General features: G+C 40.8%; 1 protein-coding gene across 1 annotated transcript in view; it reads right to left on the bottom strand.

Annotated features, from left to right (window-relative positions):
• Positions 1–1,545: 1,545 nt before the first annotated feature.
• C7 (complement C7) overlaps positions 1,546–22,157 on the bottom strand; it is a 57,356-nt gene continuing 36,744 nt past the window's right edge. Inside the window, exons 13-18 of the mRNA XM_057789991.1 lie at positions 20,329–20,416; positions 18,041–18,173; positions 15,277–15,468; positions 6,768–6,861; positions 3,551–3,735; positions 1,546–2,003 (exon numbers count right to left, since the gene is read on the bottom strand). Coding sequence (XP_057645974.1) covers positions 1,822–2,003; positions 3,551–3,735; positions 6,768–6,861; positions 15,277–15,468; positions 18,041–18,173; positions 20,329–20,416 — 874 coding nt within the window. The 3' untranslated portion in view covers positions 1,546–1,821. The remainder of the gene's footprint in view (positions 2,004–3,550; positions 3,736–6,767; positions 6,862–15,276; positions 15,469–18,040; positions 18,174–20,328; positions 20,417–22,157) is intronic.

The raw sequence follows: 22,157 nt of genomic DNA, 5'->3' as shown, positions 1-22,157 counted from the left end.
GTTCTGATTCTTTGTAGGTAATTGTGGATTCTCTGCCTGGATTGAGAAAAGGTCAGTAGGCATAAAAATGTTTGGAGCAGGACACACACACACACACACTACACAAATCCCTCAAAATGCCTTTTGACTGCTCCTTCCCTCCTCCCATCCTTCCTGTGACTCATCAGTCCTTTGTGTCTCCTCCAGGAATGCTGTTGAAACTTCTTTCCCACACACCTTAGCCTTTAAATGTGCTCTTCCAAAAGGTTTGACCAGGAGAGTTTGTGATTTCAGATACTTTTGGATTTTAGAATATTCACATGTACATGGTGAACTATTTAAGAGACTAGGATGCAAATCTAAAGACAGATTTCACGTAACCTGAAGGTCATTTTTTAGGATATGTTTAACACTTTGATTGTGACCTGTCACTATGAGAACAGAGGCAAAATTTTCCACTTGTGGACATTTTCTGCCATGTCATCAATAGGTTTCCAATTTTAAAGCATTTGAGAATTTGGATTTTCACATGGGAGGTACTCATAAGTAGCTGAAATGTAACTCCAAACTAGAAAAGTAAATAAAGGAAAGACTGGAGGATGTTGAGATTGGTCCTCCTACATCATTCCTTATCTAGTTCTTCTTTGTGCAGGGTAGAAGTCTAAACCCACAGCTCCCTCTAACCAGGGCGCTTAACATGTTAAATGTATTGTTTTCAATAAGTGAAATCTACCTCTGTGTATCTTCCATATATTACATCTGCAGCAACTCTCAAGGGAGATTCTAGTATAAAAAGCTAAATCTGGCTCAGTCATATCAAACACTATACACTTCAAAAAGTTGAATAACAGTATCTTGGTTGTCTAACTCTTAGCAACTTTAAGTTTGTTTGGAATGTATCTATCAGCCTCAAAAAATATATACAGAGATAGTGTTTGTGCATTCTTTAAATTCTACATCAGCCCACACACTTCACCCCACAGCTCATTTTTTGTTTATTTTTGATGAAAGATGAATAAGAAATAAACCAAATGCCAATGTTGTGTTCTTCTGGAAAAATCTAGGGGAGTAGCCACTTTAGAGAAGACTATTCTCAAATATGCATCACTCAATAGCTCTAGCAGAAACTGGTGCTTCTTTGAATAACAGAGGTGATTTCAGCACTTGCATTTGACACATAATAAAGAAAACCTCCCAAAAGACTGAATCGTATTTGTTCCCAGACAAGAAAGCAGACGGTGCCCTGTGACCACAGCATGATGAATTCTGCTCTGACATTTGAATGGTTCAATCTTCTGACAAGTATAAAGATCCCACACATGGGGCTGACTTTGTAGGACAAAGCATGACATTCCCCCTCAGGATGGAAATAACTGCATCTGTTTCTTTCAATTTGTGTGAGTGAGTGTGTGTGTGTGGGGGGGGGGGTGTTTGATTTCACTGAGGAAAGTCAACCTTGCTAATTAGGAAATTATGTTCCTTCTGTTTTTCTCACCAATCCATAGGCCATGGACTAGGTCATTCATATTTAACAGAATCATAGGATGAATGGAGAATGAAACCATCTCTAGTCCCATCCTTTAATTTTACAAACACACACACACACAAAGTCAAAGACCAACATGTTTTTCCAAGAGCTCACAAGTAGCTCATACCGTAAGGAAAATAAAGATTGTTTGCACAGGTGTCTGAACACAGAAGGAAGGAATATATACCGGAGGGAAAGGAGAAAAGATGGTGCCTTCATGGTAGGAAAGTCATCTAAGTGCCAGGTACAGATGTTTTAACTCATCATTCATTGACCATTAGACTCTGATGAAAAGGACCAAGGCTCCCTGGATCCTACTGGGCTTCTTCAGCACAGGGCTTTATGGCTGTTATAGAGATGCTCTGCCCTCTGCATCTTAAGACACCTGCCTCACACTCGGACATTGTCTCCTCCTTGCCATTCACATCCACGCAGATGCTGTACCCTGCTTCCTGGCACTCCGAAGCTTCTCTGCAGACACATTTGCTGTTCTGAGCTGAAAGAACAAGTGGGAGAGACTTAATGGCACATTGTGGACGTGGGAGACTCAGAGCACATTCCCTGCAAACCAATGGCACGGTGATTAGGGAGCCCCTGCCTTGAGTGATCCAATAAACTATCTGCTGGAAAGGAAGGAAGACCAGGAAATGGGGCTATTTTGTTTCACTTGGTATAAATGCGCTTTGAAATTGGTGCCAAGCTTTCTACTGGCTAGACACATCTGAGGCAGGTCTATCCAAGTCAAGAATTCTTCCTCTCTTTCCCCATATGGGCAGCACTCCTTGTGGCCAGAAATCAAGGATAATTCCTTGTTCCCCAGACCAAATAAGAAGGTTTCAGCAGACAGTGAAGGGAGAATCAAAGCTCAGAGACACAGAAAGAAAAGAAGAAAAAGTTTTTTGAAAGTATGGCATTGAGAAGGGCACTTGTCCTATAAAAACTAATCAGAAACAAGGATAAAATGTGGGAGGTAGCTTGGTGGGAATCCATCACCTGGGTCCCCTGGGGGAGAATAAGCAGGTCAGCCAGAGAACAGTAAAGCAGGAATGAGCCTGATGTGGTTAGAGTTACATATATTGTCATCCTACTGCAAATTATGAAGAACGGAGGGAAAGGTCCCCATGTAGCACACGGGACAGAGAATCAGGAAGCTTACAGATGTCACTATATATCACATAGTTTTATTTCCATGTCTACAAGGACAGAAACCCTGGGCAGAAGCTTGGTTCCTGCAGCCTAGCCCTTCCCCTTTCGCCATATTCCCCAAAGTATGGGTGGTGTTGAATATCATTGCTAATCTCTGGTTAGCCATATCGTGGGATAATGAACCACAGTCTGAGAAAGCAGCTCCTTTGTCTAGTCTCTTCAGGATTCCGATTATTTCAAGAAGGGTCAGCTTGGCACTCTAACACTTTTTAAACACCCCTTACAACAAGGAGAGGTTTCTTTAATCTCAGAGAAGCACCTGGCTCAAATCTTCAACTTTACTTTGTTCCACTGTATGTATGTATGTATGTGTGTATGTGTGTGTGTTTGTGTACATGTGTGTGTGTGTATTCACAAACCATGATGTGCATGTGGATTCCAGGGACAGAACTCAGGATGTCAGACTTAGCCATAAGCACCTTTACCCACCGAGCCATCTAATCAGCCCAGGGAAACTTCTTCACAGGGGTGTAAAATACAATGATCCAATTTTTAGAAGGTATTTTTCTGTAAGTCCTCTTTTTCCTTTAATATTTTTCATTTTTATTTTATGTACACGGGTGTTTTGCCTGTATGCATGCATACAATGAAGATATACTGAGAATTAGTGGGGCTTGGAGGGACACTTAGATGATCAGGAATGGATTTTTGCCCTTTGACACTCATCATCCAACCCCCTCTCTGGGGAGAGAACTCAAGAGGAAGTTTACTGTCAAGCTAATCTAATATATTTAATATTTTGAGGTATCTGCTGATAAATTGGAAAGTACATTGCTCAAAACTCTTGGCACCGTCGCCTTCGCATTCGTACAGTCACAAACATGGAAGGTTCCTTACCATCACATTTGCTCCATGGCGGACATGCGCCACAAGCTTTCTCAGCTGACGCAGGAGGAGTACAGCTGTCCTTGCCAACGAGAGTGTAATTTCTTCCCTGACAGTGGAGAATGTGCATCTTGCACACGGTCAGAGACAATACCCTTCTGCCTCTTGCGTCTCGAGCACATACATCCAAGGAAGATCTAGAAAGAGCATTTTAATTATGTTATTGGCAAGATTTATTTTCTTCAGAGCTGAGGAAGGTAAACAAAAGTAAGAGTTCATGTTCACGACTCTACAATGCAACCAACACAACAACAACAAAAGCTATGTTTTCTCTTCATGTGCTTACAGTTTTCATATGCCCAGATACCTAGCACTGGTTTATTTTCATCTAGGACAGACCAGACGCAGCAAATTGGATGAGGTGAGGTCTGCCAGCAACTGCAGATGGATTGATACCAAAGGAAACAGAAAACCAGCAAAGACCAAACAACCCCAAGAGATTATGTGAAACCACTGACCTCCCAGCTCAGCAACCCTCTGAGGCTATAATTGTGCGTTGTTCACTAGAGTCCTTAAGTAAACAAGTGAAGATGGAGCTATTTCTCGATGCTGTCTTAAAGGCTTATTTGTATTGTTTTAATTAAGTATATATAGATCTGTGTGCATGCGGCTGTGCACACATGAGTGTAAGTGCCTGCAGAAGCCAGAGGGCTGAGATTTCCTAGAGCTGGAATTACAGATGATTTTGCCTGATGTGGGTTCTGGGAAGCAAATTCAGGTCCTCTGGAGGAGCAGCAAGTGCTCTTAATCACTGAGTCATCCCTCCAACCCCTACAATGTGATTATATATATATAATATATATTTATGATTATATATATATGATTATATATGTGTGTGTATGTGTGTGAATCCAGTGATATAGATTGTTGAATAAAGACATTTGCCACCAAATCTAACGATGTGAGTTTGATCCCCAGAACCAACAGGGTGGAAAAAAAGAGCCAAATCCAGCAAGCTATCTTCGGACTTTCTCACTTGTGCTGTGACTTGGTAACCTCCCCCTGCTGATAGACATGACTGTGCTTACAAAGAATTTAGAAATACTTCCACTAAACATGCTAGTGTGGGTTTTTTTTTTTCTGTTGTTAAAATGGTTTGTGGTGATTTGAAAGAAAATGGCTCCCAAAGGGAATGGCACTACTGGGGGATGTGACCGTGTTGGAGTAGGTACGGCTTTGCTGGAGGAAGTGTGTCACTGTGGAGGCAGACGCTGAGGTCTCATATATGCTCAAGTCATGCCCAGTGAGACAGACCACTTTCTGCAAGTCAAGATGTAGGACTCTCAGATCCTTCTTCAACACCGTGTTTGCCTGGATGCCGCCATGTCTCACTATGATGATAGTGGACTGAACTTCTGGAAATGTAAGCCACCCCAAAAAAATGTTTTTCCTTTCTAAGAGTTGCTGTGGTCATGGTGTCTCTTCACAGTAGTAGAAACCCTAACTAAGACATGGTATGATATAGCTATTTAGAAACATCATTTTAAAAAGGAATATTCCCTAAAGTGGGCAGAGTGGCACACATAGTCTCAGAATTTGAGAAAAGGAAGCAGGAGGATGAGATGTTCAAGGCTAGCCTGGATATACAAGACTTGTTTCAAATTTCCCCTGAACCCTATATTCTCTCCACAAAAAAAAAATCCATTTCTGAATAATGATGGATATGGAAAGTATTGTTGCAGGGAAAAGTCTTACACAACAAAGCATGTTTTATATACTTGTCATGAAGATTTTACTTTCACATACTTCATTTTCTTTTTCTCTTTGCCCTAGAGCTAAATTTCTCTGGAGTAGCTTATGTAGAAAAAAAATTATTATGGATAAATCTTTTTCTCTTTTTATTTAAAATTTGAATATAGCTACTTATAGTGGTTTAAGAAGAAGAAACTTTACAATGCGATGTTGATATTGGCATCCTAAACTGTGAAATTATACTAAAAATCATGCCATGGCTATGAATGACAGAGTGAGAATAAACTGAGAGAGATGAAGGAGTTAGAAAGAGAAAAAAATGATTGAAATAAATAACAGCTATAAGACAGCAATAGCAGAGTTGGGACACTAGGATAAAAACATATCTGGACTGATCACAATCTCACTAATTTTCTGCATATGAAAAGAAATAATAGGTTATCATTATCATCTAACATTAATTCAAGAAGTAGATATTGGTTTTGAGGAGCATGGAAATTACAAAATATTCAGTAAATTGCTGTTTTGATTCCTAAAGGTGAACCAATTTAAGTTCTTAATCTTAAAAATGAAAATGGTCCAGAGACTGAATATCTCCTATGTCTCCCAGGCCCATCTCCATTCCTGCTCATCTTCTTTGAAATCTGGCATGGAAAGACCATATGAGACCATGCTTATCCTGTAGTTGTGAGTGATTCTGTCATTGTGGAGCCCTGGTGGAGCGGTTTTAACCACGGAAGGAAGTGTTTATAACCCTGGATTAGACCTGTGGTGCCTCTCAAGTTCCTAAAGGGAGTCTGCTCCTCCTTAGCAACCATCCCGCCATAGCCGCATCTGTCTTCACATTTCATAAATGTCTTTCTCCCTCTTTCAGGCCTGGGCATGGATATACACACATACGAGATTATCGTTTGCTTAATTCTGCTTATGTTTTTGTAGGCATGCTGATAAACCTCTCCTAGGTTTGGAGAGGTCCAAATTGTACAAACTGCATCTTGCTAGGCTCCTGACACAGGCATCCAGGAGCTACTTCCCAAATCCTCCTAAAAGCAGGGACCAGAAACTGGTAGCATTCCTAGAAGGCAGATCTAGAAAGGAAGCTTCTGACATCAGAAAAGCAGCTGCTCTATCATCTATTGGCATTGCTTTTCGAATTTTATGTCCAACGGGAATCTCAGCCTAACCCTCCAAGGCTCTAAATCGTCAGGTGACAGTACCGTCATTTTGCTTCAGTTTATATATAGAACAAGCAGTGTTCAAGCGGCCCTTCAGTGCCTTGCCCCTTCAGATTAGAATCCTGCTTAACACCATGGCTGTCACCCTAGGTATGACCTGCAACGGCAGCAATGGGACAGACCAAAGTGCAAAGACCCTTAGCTATTCAAAGCTATACCTTCATCCAATAAGCTGTTCGAAGCCACCCCATTTACCCTGGCTAAAAGCGAACGGAAGAGGAGGTGCCAAAGACAGAGCTTACCCACACTCGTAGGGCATTTTACAGACGCACTTTGAGTTCTGCAGTTTCTCCCAGGGCTGACATGCAGGAGCTGCTGGTGGGAGAGGGGTGGTGTCTGAAAGAAACGTTGAAGAGAGATGTGATTCTTAGTAGAAGACAACTGTTTTACAGTAGAACTTGCTGGATCAGGATCTATAGGAGTCTCAGTTGTAAGGATTTCCTATAGTTAAAAGGTGTGGATTTGGGTGGGTGGGGTAGTGGGGAGGATGAGGTTGGGGGAAGGGGAACCAGAAAAAAATTGTGTGAAAAAAAATGCATTTTCAATTTTAAAAATTCAAAAAAAACTGTCACCTCTCATGCCTAACCAAGCAGCCATCTCTAATTGGCATCTGCTTGCAAAGGAAAAATGAGTTTTCTCCAGTAGCATCTCCCTGGGTATATTAAGCACACTTAAGGGTGGGCTCTGTGCCCAGCAGGGAGAGGACAACACACAATGAACTCTATGGTATTTCTGTAAATTTTTTGTCTCATATTGCTTGTTGGAGCATTTTTTTTTTTTGCATTACTGGTCTTTTACTTGTATATTATGGTCTCCAGTTTTGTGTTTTTATGGTGTGTATATAGTTTGTATACGTCTGCGTATTTCTTTTTTTTAAATTCTGGTTTGTTTGAATTTGTTGTTGTTTACCTGTTGTTTTCTAAAGAAAGAGAAAAAGGGCATGGAATTTTGGTAAGGATCTGGGGAGGGCGCAGGAGGAGTTGGGGAAGAGAAACCATAATCAGAATATATTATATAAAAAAATAGTTTCCAGTTAAAAATTATTTACATATTTAGGTGTGTGTGTGTGTGTGTGTGTGTGTGTGTGTGTGTGTGTAACAGCAATTAAATAAATAGAATGCCATGAATTTGAGAGAAAGCCAGCAGGTGCATGGAAATGGTTGGAATGAGGAAAGGGAAGCAGAAAAATGATGTAATTGTATTTTAATTTCAGAAAATAAGAAAATTTAATGTATACGTTATAAAACTCTGAAGCATTTCACGCTATAAAACCCTGCAGAGTGGCAACAGCTACCCCTTCCCAGGCATGTTGAACTGATCATGCACGGTTCATACACTCGATGCTTGATCCCTGCTAACAAGCTCCTATGCAAGAGATGAAAAGCCTAAAAATGGAAGCTATTTCAAATATTTAACAAATGTTCACATTTGAATCCAGGGTTATGAAGCAGGTTCCCTTTAACGAAACCAAACCTTGAAAACTGTCATTTTAGACTACACTTCACCACAAGGCCCACACTGGCCACAAAGCCACAGAAGAACTCAGAGCACTGGAGCGATGGTTCGGCACTTATGAGCCCTTCTTAATTTTCCAGAGAATTTGGATCTGATTCCCAGTGCCCACATGGCAGCTCACAACTATCTGAAACTCCCATTCCATGGGATCTTATGTCCTCTTCTTTTGTGGGTACCAACCATGCTTGTGATACACATAAATACATGCAGACAGAACACCTATATACATTAAATAAATAAACTAGTTTGTGGGTTTTTTGTTGTTGTTGTTGTTTGGTTGGTTTTTTTGTTGTTTTTTTTTTTTGATTTTCAAGACAGGGTTTCTCTGTAGTTTTTGGTGCCTGTCCCAGAACTAGTAGACCAGGCTGGCCTCGAACTCACAGAGATCCGCCTGCCTCTGCCTCCTGAGTGCTGGGATTAAAGGCGTGTGCCACCACCGCCCGGCTTAATAAACTAGTTTTTAAAAGGAACATATGTTGGAGAATTTTCTGGTACCCAAGGTACAAAGGTACCAGAGCCTCTCACATGCAAATGTCCATGTGGTCTTCCCTCAACAGTGTGCTCATGTCTGGAGTTGCTTACATTAAAAATATTCTATGTAGAAATTCATTATTTTAAGTAAACTATTGTTTGAATTTTGCTAGGAAAGCACCTTGGTGTGGCTTACAGTACCATAGATTGAAAACCTTTGCCTTGACTCTGGCAGATGGCAATGTGAAGTCTAAAACACTCATTTTTTTTCCACTTTCTGCTTGCTTCATTTTAATGAAACTTATTTGCATCAAACTTTTGGGCATAAAACTAGATATTTATATAGTAGATTGTAAAGAGTTTTATTAGAAGAACATGTTTTCTTATTTTTAACTGTGTGTGCATGTATACGGCACACATGTAGAGATCAAAAGACAACTTTCCACTGTGTTAGTCCTGGGGCACCAAACTTAGGCCACCAAGTTTGGCAGAAAGTGGCTTCATACACTGAGCCATCTCACTGTCCTAAGGGCATAATTTTATAAGTAAAAGCAGCATAGAATACATATGTCCCTTCCTGTAGGAAATATGAAAAAGTTAGACAAGATACTACAATCTCCCAAGAAATTCACAAAATGGGAGAAACGGTAACAATATGAACCGTCTTCCACAGCTAGAAATCTCAATAACAGTCCCTGTTCTCTAAACACTTCAACTTGATGCGATGGCACTCCAAATGCAAAGCAGAAGCTGAATCAGATCCTAGAAATTACAACTGCATAGGAGGAAACATGGTTCTGAATAATAGGTTAGTCGGTAGCCTCCTAGTAACGTTACTTTCTCAATTTGTTTTTGCTTTGTTGTTTCCTTTGCTTTTGAGACCAAGTCTTATAGCTCAGGTTAGCCTCAAAGTTGAGATCCTCCTATCTCGGTTGTCAAATACTACCATGGCTTGGGAAGTGGTCTAAATAAGAATGTCCCTATCCACACCATGGACTCATATATTTTCATTCTTAATCCCCAGTTAAACTGTTTGAAAGGTTTAGGAAGAGTGTCCTTGGTGGAGGAGGTGTGTTATTAGCGGTGGGCTTTGAGGTTTCAATACCCATACCAGACCCAGTCTCTCTCTCTCTCTCTCTCTCTCTCTCTCTCTCTCTCTCTCTCTCTCTCTCTCTCTCTCTCTTTCTCTCTGTGCCTGATGTCTGCAGATCAGGAATGGAAAGTTCTCAGCTGCTTCTCCAGCACCATGCCTGCCATGATGATAATGGACTAACCGTCTAAAACTATAAGCAAACCCCCAATTAAATTCTTCCTTTCCTAAGAGTCACTTTGGTCACAGTGTCTCTGAAGAGCAATAAAACAGTAACTAAGATAACAGATATGGGCCACCACAACTGGCCGTTTCTTTGCTTTCATCAACTATGTTATGTCAATTTAAAAAAAAGTGAAGATAGGTGAAGATGTATAGAATCGATATTTTGCAACTTTTCTGAGATCTAAAATTATTTCAAAGCAAAATGGTTTTCTATTTTTTTAGGAGCATGTATTTTGGACTGAATTAAAAATATCTCCCATAAGCTCATGCATTTGGGCACTTGGTGGCACCCTCTGAGGAGATATGGAAACTTTAAGGGGTACAGTCTTCCTAGTGAAAATATACCATTAGAGATGGGCTTTGAGAATTCAGCCTTTGATCAAACTGGTTTCGTCCCAGAGATGAAGGGATGGTTTAATATATAAAATTCTATCAATATAATCTACCATATAAAAAAGCTGAGAATTCACCCGGGGCCCCACCTCCAATTCTCCCTCTTTGCTTCCTAGGTGCAGCTGTGATGTAATCAGCCAGCTTTCAGCCTCTGTCACCTGATCCCACCCCCAGCACCAACACCATTATAGACTTCCCCTCTGGAACCAAATAAACTCTTCTGTAAATTGCTTTGGGTCATAGCATTTTATCAAAGCAACAGAAAAGTCATGAATACAACTCATAAGCTAATAGATTTCATTATATCTTCATTTATGAGAATCATTGTATGTTGTTATATTAAGCTCCCTATTACTCTCTCACCTTCCTCTCCCTCTTGCTGGTTCCCTTCTTCCCTCTAAATAGCCATCTACTTTAATATCAAATACATTTAGTACTGTTGCTTTTATTTTTGTTGTTGTTTATATGTGCACACAGGGACATAAGTATCACAGTGTCTGTGCGTGTGTGTGTGTGTCTGTGTGTGTCTGTGTGTGTGTGTAGGTCAGAGAACAACTCTCAGAAGCAAGTTCACTTTTTCTACCCATTTTGGAGACAGGGTTTCTTGTTTCACCCCACACTCCAGATAGCTGACCTATAGCCTTCCATTTCACCATAGAAGGGCTAGGATTACAGACACTCACTACTGTATCTGTTTTTTTTTTTTTAACTTGGGTCCCAAGGGTCAAACTCAAGTCGGCAGGCCTGTATAGCACATGCAACACCTCTTAGCCACATTACCAAGTCTCACACACATATTTCTAAGTGTGCATTGTACATATGAGAGGAAAACATGTTTGTCTCATTCTGCTTGCCACAGTGATCTCCAGCTCCACTATTTTCTTTCAAATAATACAGTTTTCTTTTTGAGGTAATAAAACCCCTCTGTGTTTATATGCCACATTTTATTCTTGTTCTAATTTTTTTTTGTTTTTTTGTTTTTCGAGACAGGGTTTCTCTGTGGTTTTGGAGCCTGTCCTGGAACTAGCTCTTGTAGACCAGGCTGGTCTCGAACTCACAGAGATCCGCCTGCCTCTGCCTCCCAAGTGCTGGGATTAAAGGCGTGCGCCACCACCGCCCGGCTTCTTGTTCTAATTTTTAAATTTGTATTTAATATTAATATTTTTAAAGTATCAAACTTACACCTCATTCTCTCCCCTCGAATACTTCTACTCTCCTCCCCCACACACTGCTATCTCCTCCCAACTTCTTATGCTCTTTTTTTTTAACCCAGTGAGTCCACTTAGTGCTGCCTATATGTGGGTGGGTGTTTGACCATCTACTGGGGCAAGGGTAGCCTCTCACAGGCTGCGTTCCTGAAGAAAACTGTTTCCACACACAGCAGCCATCAATTACCCAGCTTCTCAGCTAGCAGGGGAACTTCATGACTTTCTTCCTCATGCATGCTGGGATTTCTTTTCCAGTTTGATCTTAGGCAGGTCTTGTGCATAATAAATCAAATTTTGTTCGTTCATTCATCTGTTGGTACAAATCTAAGCCGATTCCATCTTTGCTGTTGTGAGTGCTGTGATAAATATGCATGTGTGGGTATGTATGTCCTATGATGACTTAGATCCCATCAGGTAAGTAGTGTCATTGGAATATATGGTACTTCTAGTTTTGATTTTTTTTTTTAAAGATTTATTTATTATGTATACGATAGTCTCAGTACTCTGCCTGCAGGCCAGAAGAGGGCACCAGATCTCATTACAGATGGTTGTGAGCCACCATGTGGTTGCTGGGAATTGAACTCAGGACCTTTGGAAGAGCAGGCGGTGCTCTTAACCACTGAGCCATCTCTCCAGCCCCTCTAGTTTTGATTTTTTTGAGGCATCTGTGAACTGGTTTCCAAAGTGATTGGACTAATTTACATTCCCATTAGTAGTGTATAAGGGTTCCTTGCACTCCCAGAAGTTGTGATTGTTTGGTTGAAATATTTTTTATTTTATTTGCTAGATCAAAACACATTTATATGCAAAATCTTGGAGACAGGTAGAGATGATAGCTATTCATCACGGGGTGTGCTTTATATTAGTTATCTGCGTATTAAAATGATTAAAATAGTGAATCTTATGTATATCTTAGCAAAATTCTTAAATGACTCAATATTTAGACATTAAAAGATCTAGTACTTCATTCACATATCTATCACTTAGCTGATATTTGTGTGTGAGTTTGTATGTGTGTGGAACATGCATGTGTTCGTGCGCTTAGCACGGTTTCTAAAGGATTAAATATTCAGAGGCTAGTACATTATTCACTTATTATTTAATATTGTGTGTGTGGTGGTAATGGTGGTGTGTATGTGTGTGTGTGAACATGTGTGTTAGAGGTGTGGGTGTTGGTGGTAGTGAGTGTGTATATGAATGCGTGTTATTATGTGTGTGTGTCTATGTGTGAGTGTGAATGTGTGTGTTAGAGGTGTGGGTTTTGGTGGTGGTATGTGTGAATGTGAATGTGCGTGTTACTATGTGTGTGTGTCTATATGTGTGTGTGTTAGAGGTGTGTGTGGTGGTGGTGGTATGTGTATATGTGTGTTAGTATGTGTGTGTGCCTATGTGTGAGTGTGCATGTGCATGCGTGCAAGTGTATGCGTATATGGAAGCAAGAGATCAATGTTGGGGTGTCTTTATCACCCTGAACCTTATTTTTGAAACAAGGCATATCTCTGCACCTGGAGCTCACCATTTTGGCTGGACTGGCCAACCAGCCAGCTGCCAGCATCCGCCTGTCCCCACGCCCTCAGTGCTGGGAGTAAGGATAGCACAACACCCGGCTTTTCTCTGAAAGCTGCAGATCTGAACTGGGCTCCTAGCGCCTTTGCAGCAGACACTGCACTCTCTGAGCCATCTCCCCATCCCCGTGCTCAACTAATATTTTAAAGCACTAGCTCTGAAGGCTGATAAACATGGGAACTTTAGTTTGTTATAGGTTTATTTTAAGTGCACCTATTTTTATTATCTACATATTCAGAAAAATACACAGGTCCATAAAACATCCTTAATTAGAACCAACCATAATACCATTTTCTTTTACTGAGTGGGGGGATGGAGCACACTAAATTATACAATAAAGTGACAGAAGCAAGCATTTCAGAAAAACAGCTACCTAATTTCCTCTGGAACCAAAATATATCTTCATTAAGTGTATATTGTTCTCTTTCCTCTTAGAATCACAGGTACAGGTGCCTTACTTGACACAACGCTATGCTAGAGGGAATGCAGGAGACAGCAATTGTTTTCTGATGTGTTCAGAAGAGAGTTCGCACCAGAGCTAATGCAGAAGGTACTCTCCATTAATCCACTCTCCTCCTCTCTACTGTCTGTACGTCACCACAGTTCAGGTCTAATGCAGGGGAATAGGGTTCCAAGAAGTCTGATCTTTTCTGTTGTAAGCATCGAATTCACTTAACTGGGTTTGTTATAGAATCTAGTACTTCATCCTCCTAAGTACAGACAGATTTTAGTTGTGCATTAAAATGTTTATACTGATGACATATTATGTAGAATAGCACGTCCATGAGATTTCCCTCTTTCCTGGTTATAATTACTAAAAGCATCTTTCCAGGCTGGAGAGCTGGAGCAGCAGTCAGGAGGACTTGCTGTTCTTGAGCAGCCCTGGGCTCAGCCCGTGTCACACACACACCTCTCACTACTGTCCTTAACTGCAATTCCAGGGCTTCCAGTGCTCTCTTTTAGCCTCTGCATGCCTTGGTCACACATGCAGTGCACTTACATACATGCAGGCGAAACATGCATACACACACAATACAAACAAATTCATCTTCTTAAATTATTAAGTAAATAACACACTCACATTTATCAATATATAATCACTCAATGAATAAACTTTAAAAACATATTCGGCCCATTTCAAAACCTCTGAAAATACATAATTTTGTCTTCCTAAATTGTTTTTTACTGTCTTTGGTGTTTGTTTTTTGAGACAAGGTCTCTCTACATACCCCTGACTGTCCTGGAATTCACTAGGTAGACAAGGTTGATCTCCAGCTCACAAAGATCTACCTCCTCTGCCTCTGAGTGGTGGGATTAAAGATGTGCACCACAACACCCAATTTATCTTGGCTTCTTAAAAGAATATTCGCAAGTGACTAATGCTTAGAATAATAGTTTGCTAAGAGTAAAAGAAGCCCCCCCCAGCTCCCACACCCCCACTCTCAGCTGAAAGCCAAGGGCCTGAAACTGAGCTCAAAGTCCCAGCAAGCAGCTATTCGGGATCTGACACCAACTCCAGGAGCTAGTGGTTGTAGAGACAGCAGACCCTGCAATCACATAGCTCATCTAAGAAAAACAGCTACCTCCCCCCCACTCTGCCCCTAACAAGGCCCTCATGCCCCTTCCCTATCCTTAGCTACAAAAACATTAACCTAAAGCCTAGATCTGCATCTCTTGAACTCCAGTCATTGAGAGATTGGGTCCTATGCCTTCATCTTGGGGTGACTAGGATTAGAGACATCACCTCTCTGGTATTAAATAAAGGAAGCTCTACCTGCTGAGCCACCTAGATTCTCATCTTTTCCTTCTTCCTGAAAACTTAATTCTTCCTTACCCTCACAAAGAGTTGCTTCACTAACAACAAGATTTTTCTTTGACTAATGTCTACTTTGCGGTGTTAAACACAAATGCCTTTCAAATTTTCAACTTTAATATCAATAAACTCTGAGATTCCAGAAACAAAGCATTCAAAGTTGAAAATAAATTATCATGTTGACTCTGAGTTTCGGACATCAGAAGAAAACTAAACATCAGCTGGCAAAAAGCCTTCTTGGTACTCTGGCAGATATAACTTTCTATGGAGGAGTGAAATTCTGTGTGCGGCATCTTCTCCTGCCCCTGCACTCCACGAGTCTATCGTGAACCGTAAATGGCTGTTACACCATCTACACACTGACCTCCTCCTCCCAGGGAGCCAGATGCAGAGAATGATGTGACGGTCACCATAAGGACGTTCACCTGTCTGAGCACAGGTGGCACTGAGGAGACACAGGGACCACTCACCTTTTTGCACACAGCGGGCATTCTTCAGCTCAGGACTCCACTTAAGGCTGGAGCCGCACAGGAATGCTGAAGGACCTTCTAAGGACATGCCAGCGGCACAGGAGAGGGTCACCTTCTCACCGACCGTGTAAAAGGGTTTCTGGGGGTGGCTCTGCAAGCCATTCATCAATACAGGGAGAGCGCAGGCAATTTCTGAAGATGAAGGAGAACACAATGCAAGGGTCACTGCTTCCCCAAACAACCTTTTTAAAGACAACCTGGCTGTGTGCTAAGACCCAGGCTCTGCCTTTTTGCATCAGAGAAGCAGGGAAAACAGAGTCTACTCATAGGGCGCTTTCAAAGGCAGACTCTGAGGTGTCTGACACATAATTGACCGGCGAATGACTGAAGACAAAACAGCTGTCATCTCCTTCCCCTGCCCTCAAAGCAATGTGACAACCTAAAATGAGCAAGCCTACAAATAGAGTCCCAAAGCCCAGGCTGCTGCTAAACGCAGCCTTCACAGCTGCCTCTTATCTCTGTGGTGAGGTGAGGTCCCACCAGAACTTCCCCCAAGAGCTTCGCTCATTTGCATATCATTCGCTCTAATTAGATGTGTCATTCTCGACAAATCTAAAGCACCACCTTTCACCTTGCAACCCTGAAAGTACGCAGTGCTCTGTATTCTTCCCATTTCAAACTTTCCCTTAATGGCATTCATTAGTCCAAATCTATTTAAAAACAAAACAGCAGGAGAAAAAAAAAAGTGAGAAATATACATAGTTAGGAAGAGCAGGTCAGGAACCATGACTGGAAACAGGAATCTTTGCCAAGTCCCTCATGGATTTCGGACAAGTACGACGTTGCTGTTTCAGCCCTGACTTTATCAGAAGGCCCGTTCATTCATTTATACAAACACAGTATTTATCATTTATTAAGTGCCTGTATTTTGTCCAATGGGTTGTGTACTGGTAGATAAAGCTAAGTACTGGTCACATGCTGTGCCTTCAAAATCTGGCCGTGAGTTTGTTTCTGGCGTGATACATCTGCCAGATCTATTACGAGAATGTCCTTCAGCCTCTCTCCGACCTAGACAGATAGGATGTTTGCTCAAGATTAAAGGAAAATGTTTCTGAGACTCAGAGAGTTGTCAAACGAGTGCAGATTCAAAGGTCCAAGACTTCAGGGAGGAGAAATCTAAGGCAGTGGTTACAGATCGGGCAATGCTTTTCTCCATGCGGTATTTGCAAGTTTGATAAACTAACACAAAATAAAAACTAAGAAGGTAAGGTAGAACAGACAACCTGGGGGGAAAACTGCAGCTCAAAGATTAAACTGTTTCTGGAGCCTGCATTAGAGTCACAGGGTAGAGAATCCAGGGCTCTCATACTGTCAAGAAAAAGAGGGCGGGGCAAACAGCCAAGAAGAAAGTCCAGACTTTTCCTCGCGAGCACTTAGTGACTAGACACCATTGGAATAAAGGTTAACCAGTCGAAAAGCTGCTTCATTGTTGCCGCCTCCAAAGATGTCATCAAAGCCTCAAATTGTTCTTAAAGTTTTCATGTGTAGAGTGGCATTTGGTTAGAACTAATCTAACGTTCAAAAACATAAGACACGCCGGGCGGTGGTGGCGCACGCCTTTAATCCCAGCACTCGGGAGGCAGAGGCAGGCGGATCTCTGTGAGTTCGAGGCCAGCCTGGTCTACAAGAGCTAGTCCCAGGACAGGAACCAAAAAGCTACGGAGAAACCCTGTCTCAAAAATAAAAAAATAAATAAATAAAAATAATAAAAAAAAACATAAGACTGACCAAAGTTTGACCACTAAAAATAAAACAGAAACAAGAGGTGCAAATAAAGAGATTGCTAGAAATTTATTAACTAGCGCCTTGAAAAAACCACAGTTACTTTGTTGAGAAATCTAAATGATGTCAAGTGTCATTTTTCAGCCCTAGGAGGCTGAGGCAGAAGGACTGCCATTAGTTGTGATCAGGTGAATTCCGTGACAGCTTGACTATTGAGTAAAATTTTTCCTCGAAAACAAAACAAAAACAAAACAAAAAAAAAACTAAATGACAAGATGGAAATTTTCCACAGAACACTGGAAAATAGCAAAGGCAGTAGTGGTGCGCACTCGAGAGTCAGAGGAAGGGAGATCTCTGAGTTCGAGGCCATCCTGGTCTGCAGCATGAGTTCCAGGGCAGCCAGGGCCACACAGAGAAACCTTGTCTCGAAAAACATAACAAAACAAAACAAAAAATAGGAAAATATAAATATACAAAATATTAACAATTCAATAGGATTCTTTTAAAAAAAAACTATAACCACGATTACGCAGAAAATTTATGAGTGAAAGATAAACCAATAGAAATACTTACCATGAAAAGCAAAGCAAATTATATAAAGTATTATACATACAGTGATTTGAGCACCAGCATCCATTTCTCTCAGCTTTCTGGCTGAGGATGCTATGGGAACAGCCACCCAATCTCCCTCCACCAAGGCTTCCTCATCATGAATATACCTTCCCTGTGAACTGTGAGCCAACATAAGTCTTTATTTCCTTAACTTGCTTTGACCTGGTATCTTTGTCACTGTGGTGAGAAAAACAGCTGATGCAGGCTCCTGACAGCCTTTCAGGAAAAGGAGATGAGTTGCTGATGTCATAGAGTTGGCAGTGATTTGTTCTAGAGTATTGGGGTTAACATGAGTGCTATTTATCTTGATTCACCTCTTTCTCTATCATTCTGTCACCTTAGGATATATCCTACAGCCAAGACCACTCACTCTGACAACGCATTTCTCCGACAAGCCACTGCAAATCTTCTCCACATCTGGCAATGGGATCTCCAACAAGGGAATACCCTTCATTGCAAGCATATACTATGGTTTTCCCAACAGGAAACATGGTACCTTCATCCTAAACAAAGGCAAAAGATGGAGAAAGGTTGAGTTTGCATGTTTCTCATTAATGAAATGTTTCTTTAGGCTTATTTGTCCTACAAACCATAATTAACTTTAAGCATTGGTGAACCTGCTTTCAAGCAATTGATTTAGAAAACCAATATAAAGCATTTTACCCTGTAAGGGTCTATTCAACAACACTAGTACCACCATTGATTGAAATAAAGCCATAAATGCCAACATATAGCAGATGTATAGACTGTTCCCCAAATATCAAGTGCTGCACTGAGCATTTGACTAAAATCACTTTAGTGGACACTATTATAGTGATTTCCTTCCCTTACACTTGCAGTAAAAAGCAGTTTGCCATCAGATTTTGGAAGCAGTTTTTTTTTCCCATCAATTCTTCATCTGAAGGATGCATATTCTGTTCATTGACAATGCTACCTAATAAAATATCAGCATAACAAAAATATTCCCATCTTCTCAATATCATCATGAAAGTCTTTCTCATTGATGATATTTTACCAGGTCGTTGTTTGCTTTGCTTTTTGAGATAGGGTCTCACTGTGCCTCTCAGGCTAACCTGAAATTTGCTAAGGAGCCCTACCTGGCCTCAAGCTCAGAACCTTCCCCTTCTAACTCCCAAGTGCTGGGATTACCACCATGTGCTACCACACCTAGCTCACTGATTACTTAAAATAAAAACCATGCTGTTCATCTCCTCCCACTCTTCACTATAGTTATGGAAACGCTGCTATGAATGGATTACATATGTTATTAGCCTATAATGTTGGGAGGGAAATTGTCATAATAAAGGAAGGAATTTCAAATCCCAGCCTAAGAGGAGATAATTTTAATAACCATATTTGGGGTTCTTGCTTCCTTCCTTACTCTCTGGTTCTCCCCACCCTGGGGAAATTTCACTTTTCTGGTGCCTCATTATCATTGCCAGACATAGTACTCCAGACTTAGTCTGCCTCCTTCATAGAAGCTAAAGAAAACAATAGAGAAGGTACATGTCAGTTTTTTTTACTGTAGCCCTGAGGCCTTCTGCTACGTTGCAAGAGGGACTTCATGATGAGGAGGTTTGACTCAACACCATCCAAATATTTCTATACAGAAACCACTTTCAGAAACCAGGAAAGAAGATTTCCAGGCTCCACCTGCCACCTACTGAGTCCGAAAGGGTTGGAGGATGGGAATCAAGCACTGTCTCTTCGGAGGCTCCTCAGTGACCTATGTGGACATTCTGAAACAGTATTTAAAAATGTTGGCTCCTTAAAAAAGTAAAAGAGCTTCAGAGGCTAAGATGTATGAGTTTGCAATATATTGCTCTAAACGTGTTTCATTCAAGCTCCACAGATCATGGTGAGTGTGTAGAACATTCTACCACTCTCTACCTCATCTCCTTCTTCCTCTGCCTCCTCATTTTCTCAACAATATATACATTTGTGGAAACTTAAGCAAACTCTCATTATTGAAAGCTTAAGAGCCTAGAATTTAAGAATCAAAATGTTCCCTGAAGGAGATAAAGTTGGCAGCATTGAAGGCATCCTCATGAAGCATATCTATTGTGTGAGCCATCAAAAGATCTCATTGAATTTGGACTCAAAACTCAATTGTAAGAAAAACTTGGAGCAGAACTAATTAAGACCATCACAATGCCAAGTGACATTACTAGAACAACCAATGGAAATGACCAGGGTCCTTTCATGACAATAAAGATTGGTAAAAGTACAATAGCCTCCATCCATCAGACAGTGGTTAAAAATATCTCTGGAGGTAAATAAAATACATCATGATGAAACTTTTTAAGATAAGCCTTTTTCAATGAAAAGAATAAAGAAGATTCTTTAGTCTTAAGAATTTGTGTGTACATTCACACAGTAACATTGGCAATGTTGACTAGCCCTCCGGTATGATGGTAGCTCCCATTCATTAGGTGGCAGTAGTGACATCCCAGACCATAGAAGGAATGTTACCTTCTACAAAATTTGAATCACCTTGGGACAAAGAAGAAATGTCACAAATGAAGTCCTCCACTACTGAAGTTTAAGCACCTATAAAATAGTTTACCACTATTTCACCGGGGAGAAGGAGATAGATTATAGCCAAGAGACAAAAGCAGTAATATTTATAAAGGAAAAAGATATCTTTTCATAACCAACTTGAACAAATCCATCTTTTAAGGCAGGAGGTGATGGGCAGAATCCTTTGGGAACCAAAGACAAAGGAAAGCAATGTGGTTCAAGTAATCTGGAAGGAAAAAAAAAACAGAAACAAATGGAAAGCAATGTGATTGGTTTCCACAATTTAGATAGTATATTATATTATATTATACTATATTTTCCATTTATATCTGAACATATGCAAGTAGAAAGTACAAGACCATGGGTAAATATTTTGGTCATTCTCAGAACCAAATATGTGACCACATTATATTTTTTGAATACCTTGGGTATAAACTCAATCTAGCAAAAGACAGTGATTTAAGTATCTACAGGATCAGTAGTATGAGAAGCAAGAAGGAAGAAAGATGAAAGCCTTTGGGTAATGCATCCACATTATATGATTTCTAGAGTTTATCTCTTTCAGATATTGCTGTCTCCTGCTGTTGGGTTCTGAAATTCTTTGATCACAAAATTAATTCTATCTACCTGGTGAAAGAATAGCAAGTCTAAAAGGAGCAGAGATCTTTAACGCCACATCACCACAGTATTCTTGAAAATTTACCATCACTGTGATCATTCCAGCAGAAGCTTAGAATTGTAATGATAATGGAGACACCATCACTAAACAGTGATTGTCCATGGTGTCTCTGTGCTCATTTTACTACCAGTCCTCTCCAGCGAGCGAAATCTGAATGAGAGGAACCCAAGTAGGCTGTGACACTTCCTTCTCAGCCAAATTTTTCATCTTTTGCAACACCCCAAGGAAACCAGAAATGTGAAGTAATAATCAAAAATTTCCTATATCTACCAATCAGGAGAACACATTCCCTCATTAGAGGAGGAGGAGGAGAAGAAGAAGAAGAGGAGGAGGAGGAGGAGGAGGAGGAGGAGGAGGAGGAGGAGGAGGAGGAGGAGAAGGAGAAGAAGAAGAAGAAGAAGAAGAAGAAGAAGAAGAAGAAGAAGAAGAAGAAGAAGAAGAAGAAGAAGAAGAAGAAGAAGAAGAAGAAGAAGAAGAAAGAAGAACAGGAGGCAGAGTTCACTTCCATGTCTCCTTTAAAATGTTCCCCTACTCTCTGGCTTTGTATATAAAGGTTTGTTATTCCTCCATCTGATAGACTTAGTTCTGTGTAAAAGGCAGAGACCGACTTCCCACACTCATCCTCTTGGAGGTACAGTGCATTCTCACAATAACCCACATGTCCTTCCCCATTGACACTGGTTATTGTCATTTTACAAGGCATGAAAGACCGAAGGTCAAGGCAGCCTATGCTTTCATTTATCACACACCTTGTTTCTTTCGTTAACTCACATGGCCTCCAAATTATCTTACTGAAATCTTTTGTATAGTTTCTGAACTTTTGGAATGTGGCACAAATGGACCAACAAATGCACTTTGGGAGTCTTTCAGATAGGTCCACTGGAAAAGTACCACAAATGCCACACACGATACCCCCATTCAGCTGTCTAAAATGAGATCAGTCATTACTCCAATTCCAAAATGGCAACTAGCATTTTTTTTCTTCAGAGTGGAAATGATGAGGAGATAAAAATTGACTCAAAAGACCCAAAAGAAAAGGAGCCTGTTTCTTTTGTGGCTAAAAGCCAAAAATTACTTTGTACCTCGTTGGCCAACTCATCTTTGCCAGGTACTATGGATTCCAGAAGCACTGAGGGCTGTGATCCATGGTCTGGCTCCTAAATGATTTTAGGGTTACGACTTTACAACAATAAAGCCGCAGTAGGAGGAAACTCCTCTGGGGCTGGAGAGATAGCCCAGTGGTCGAGGAGACTTACTGTCCTTGCAGAGGACCAGAGTGCTGTTCCCA

This window comes from Chionomys nivalis, chromosome 15 (assembly GCF_950005125.1).
Source record: "Chionomys nivalis chromosome 15, mChiNiv1.1, whole genome shotgun sequence".
Lineage (NCBI taxonomy): Eukaryota > Metazoa > Chordata > Mammalia > Rodentia > Cricetidae > Chionomys > Chionomys nivalis.
This window is presented reverse-complemented; position numbering and strand designations above follow the sequence as displayed.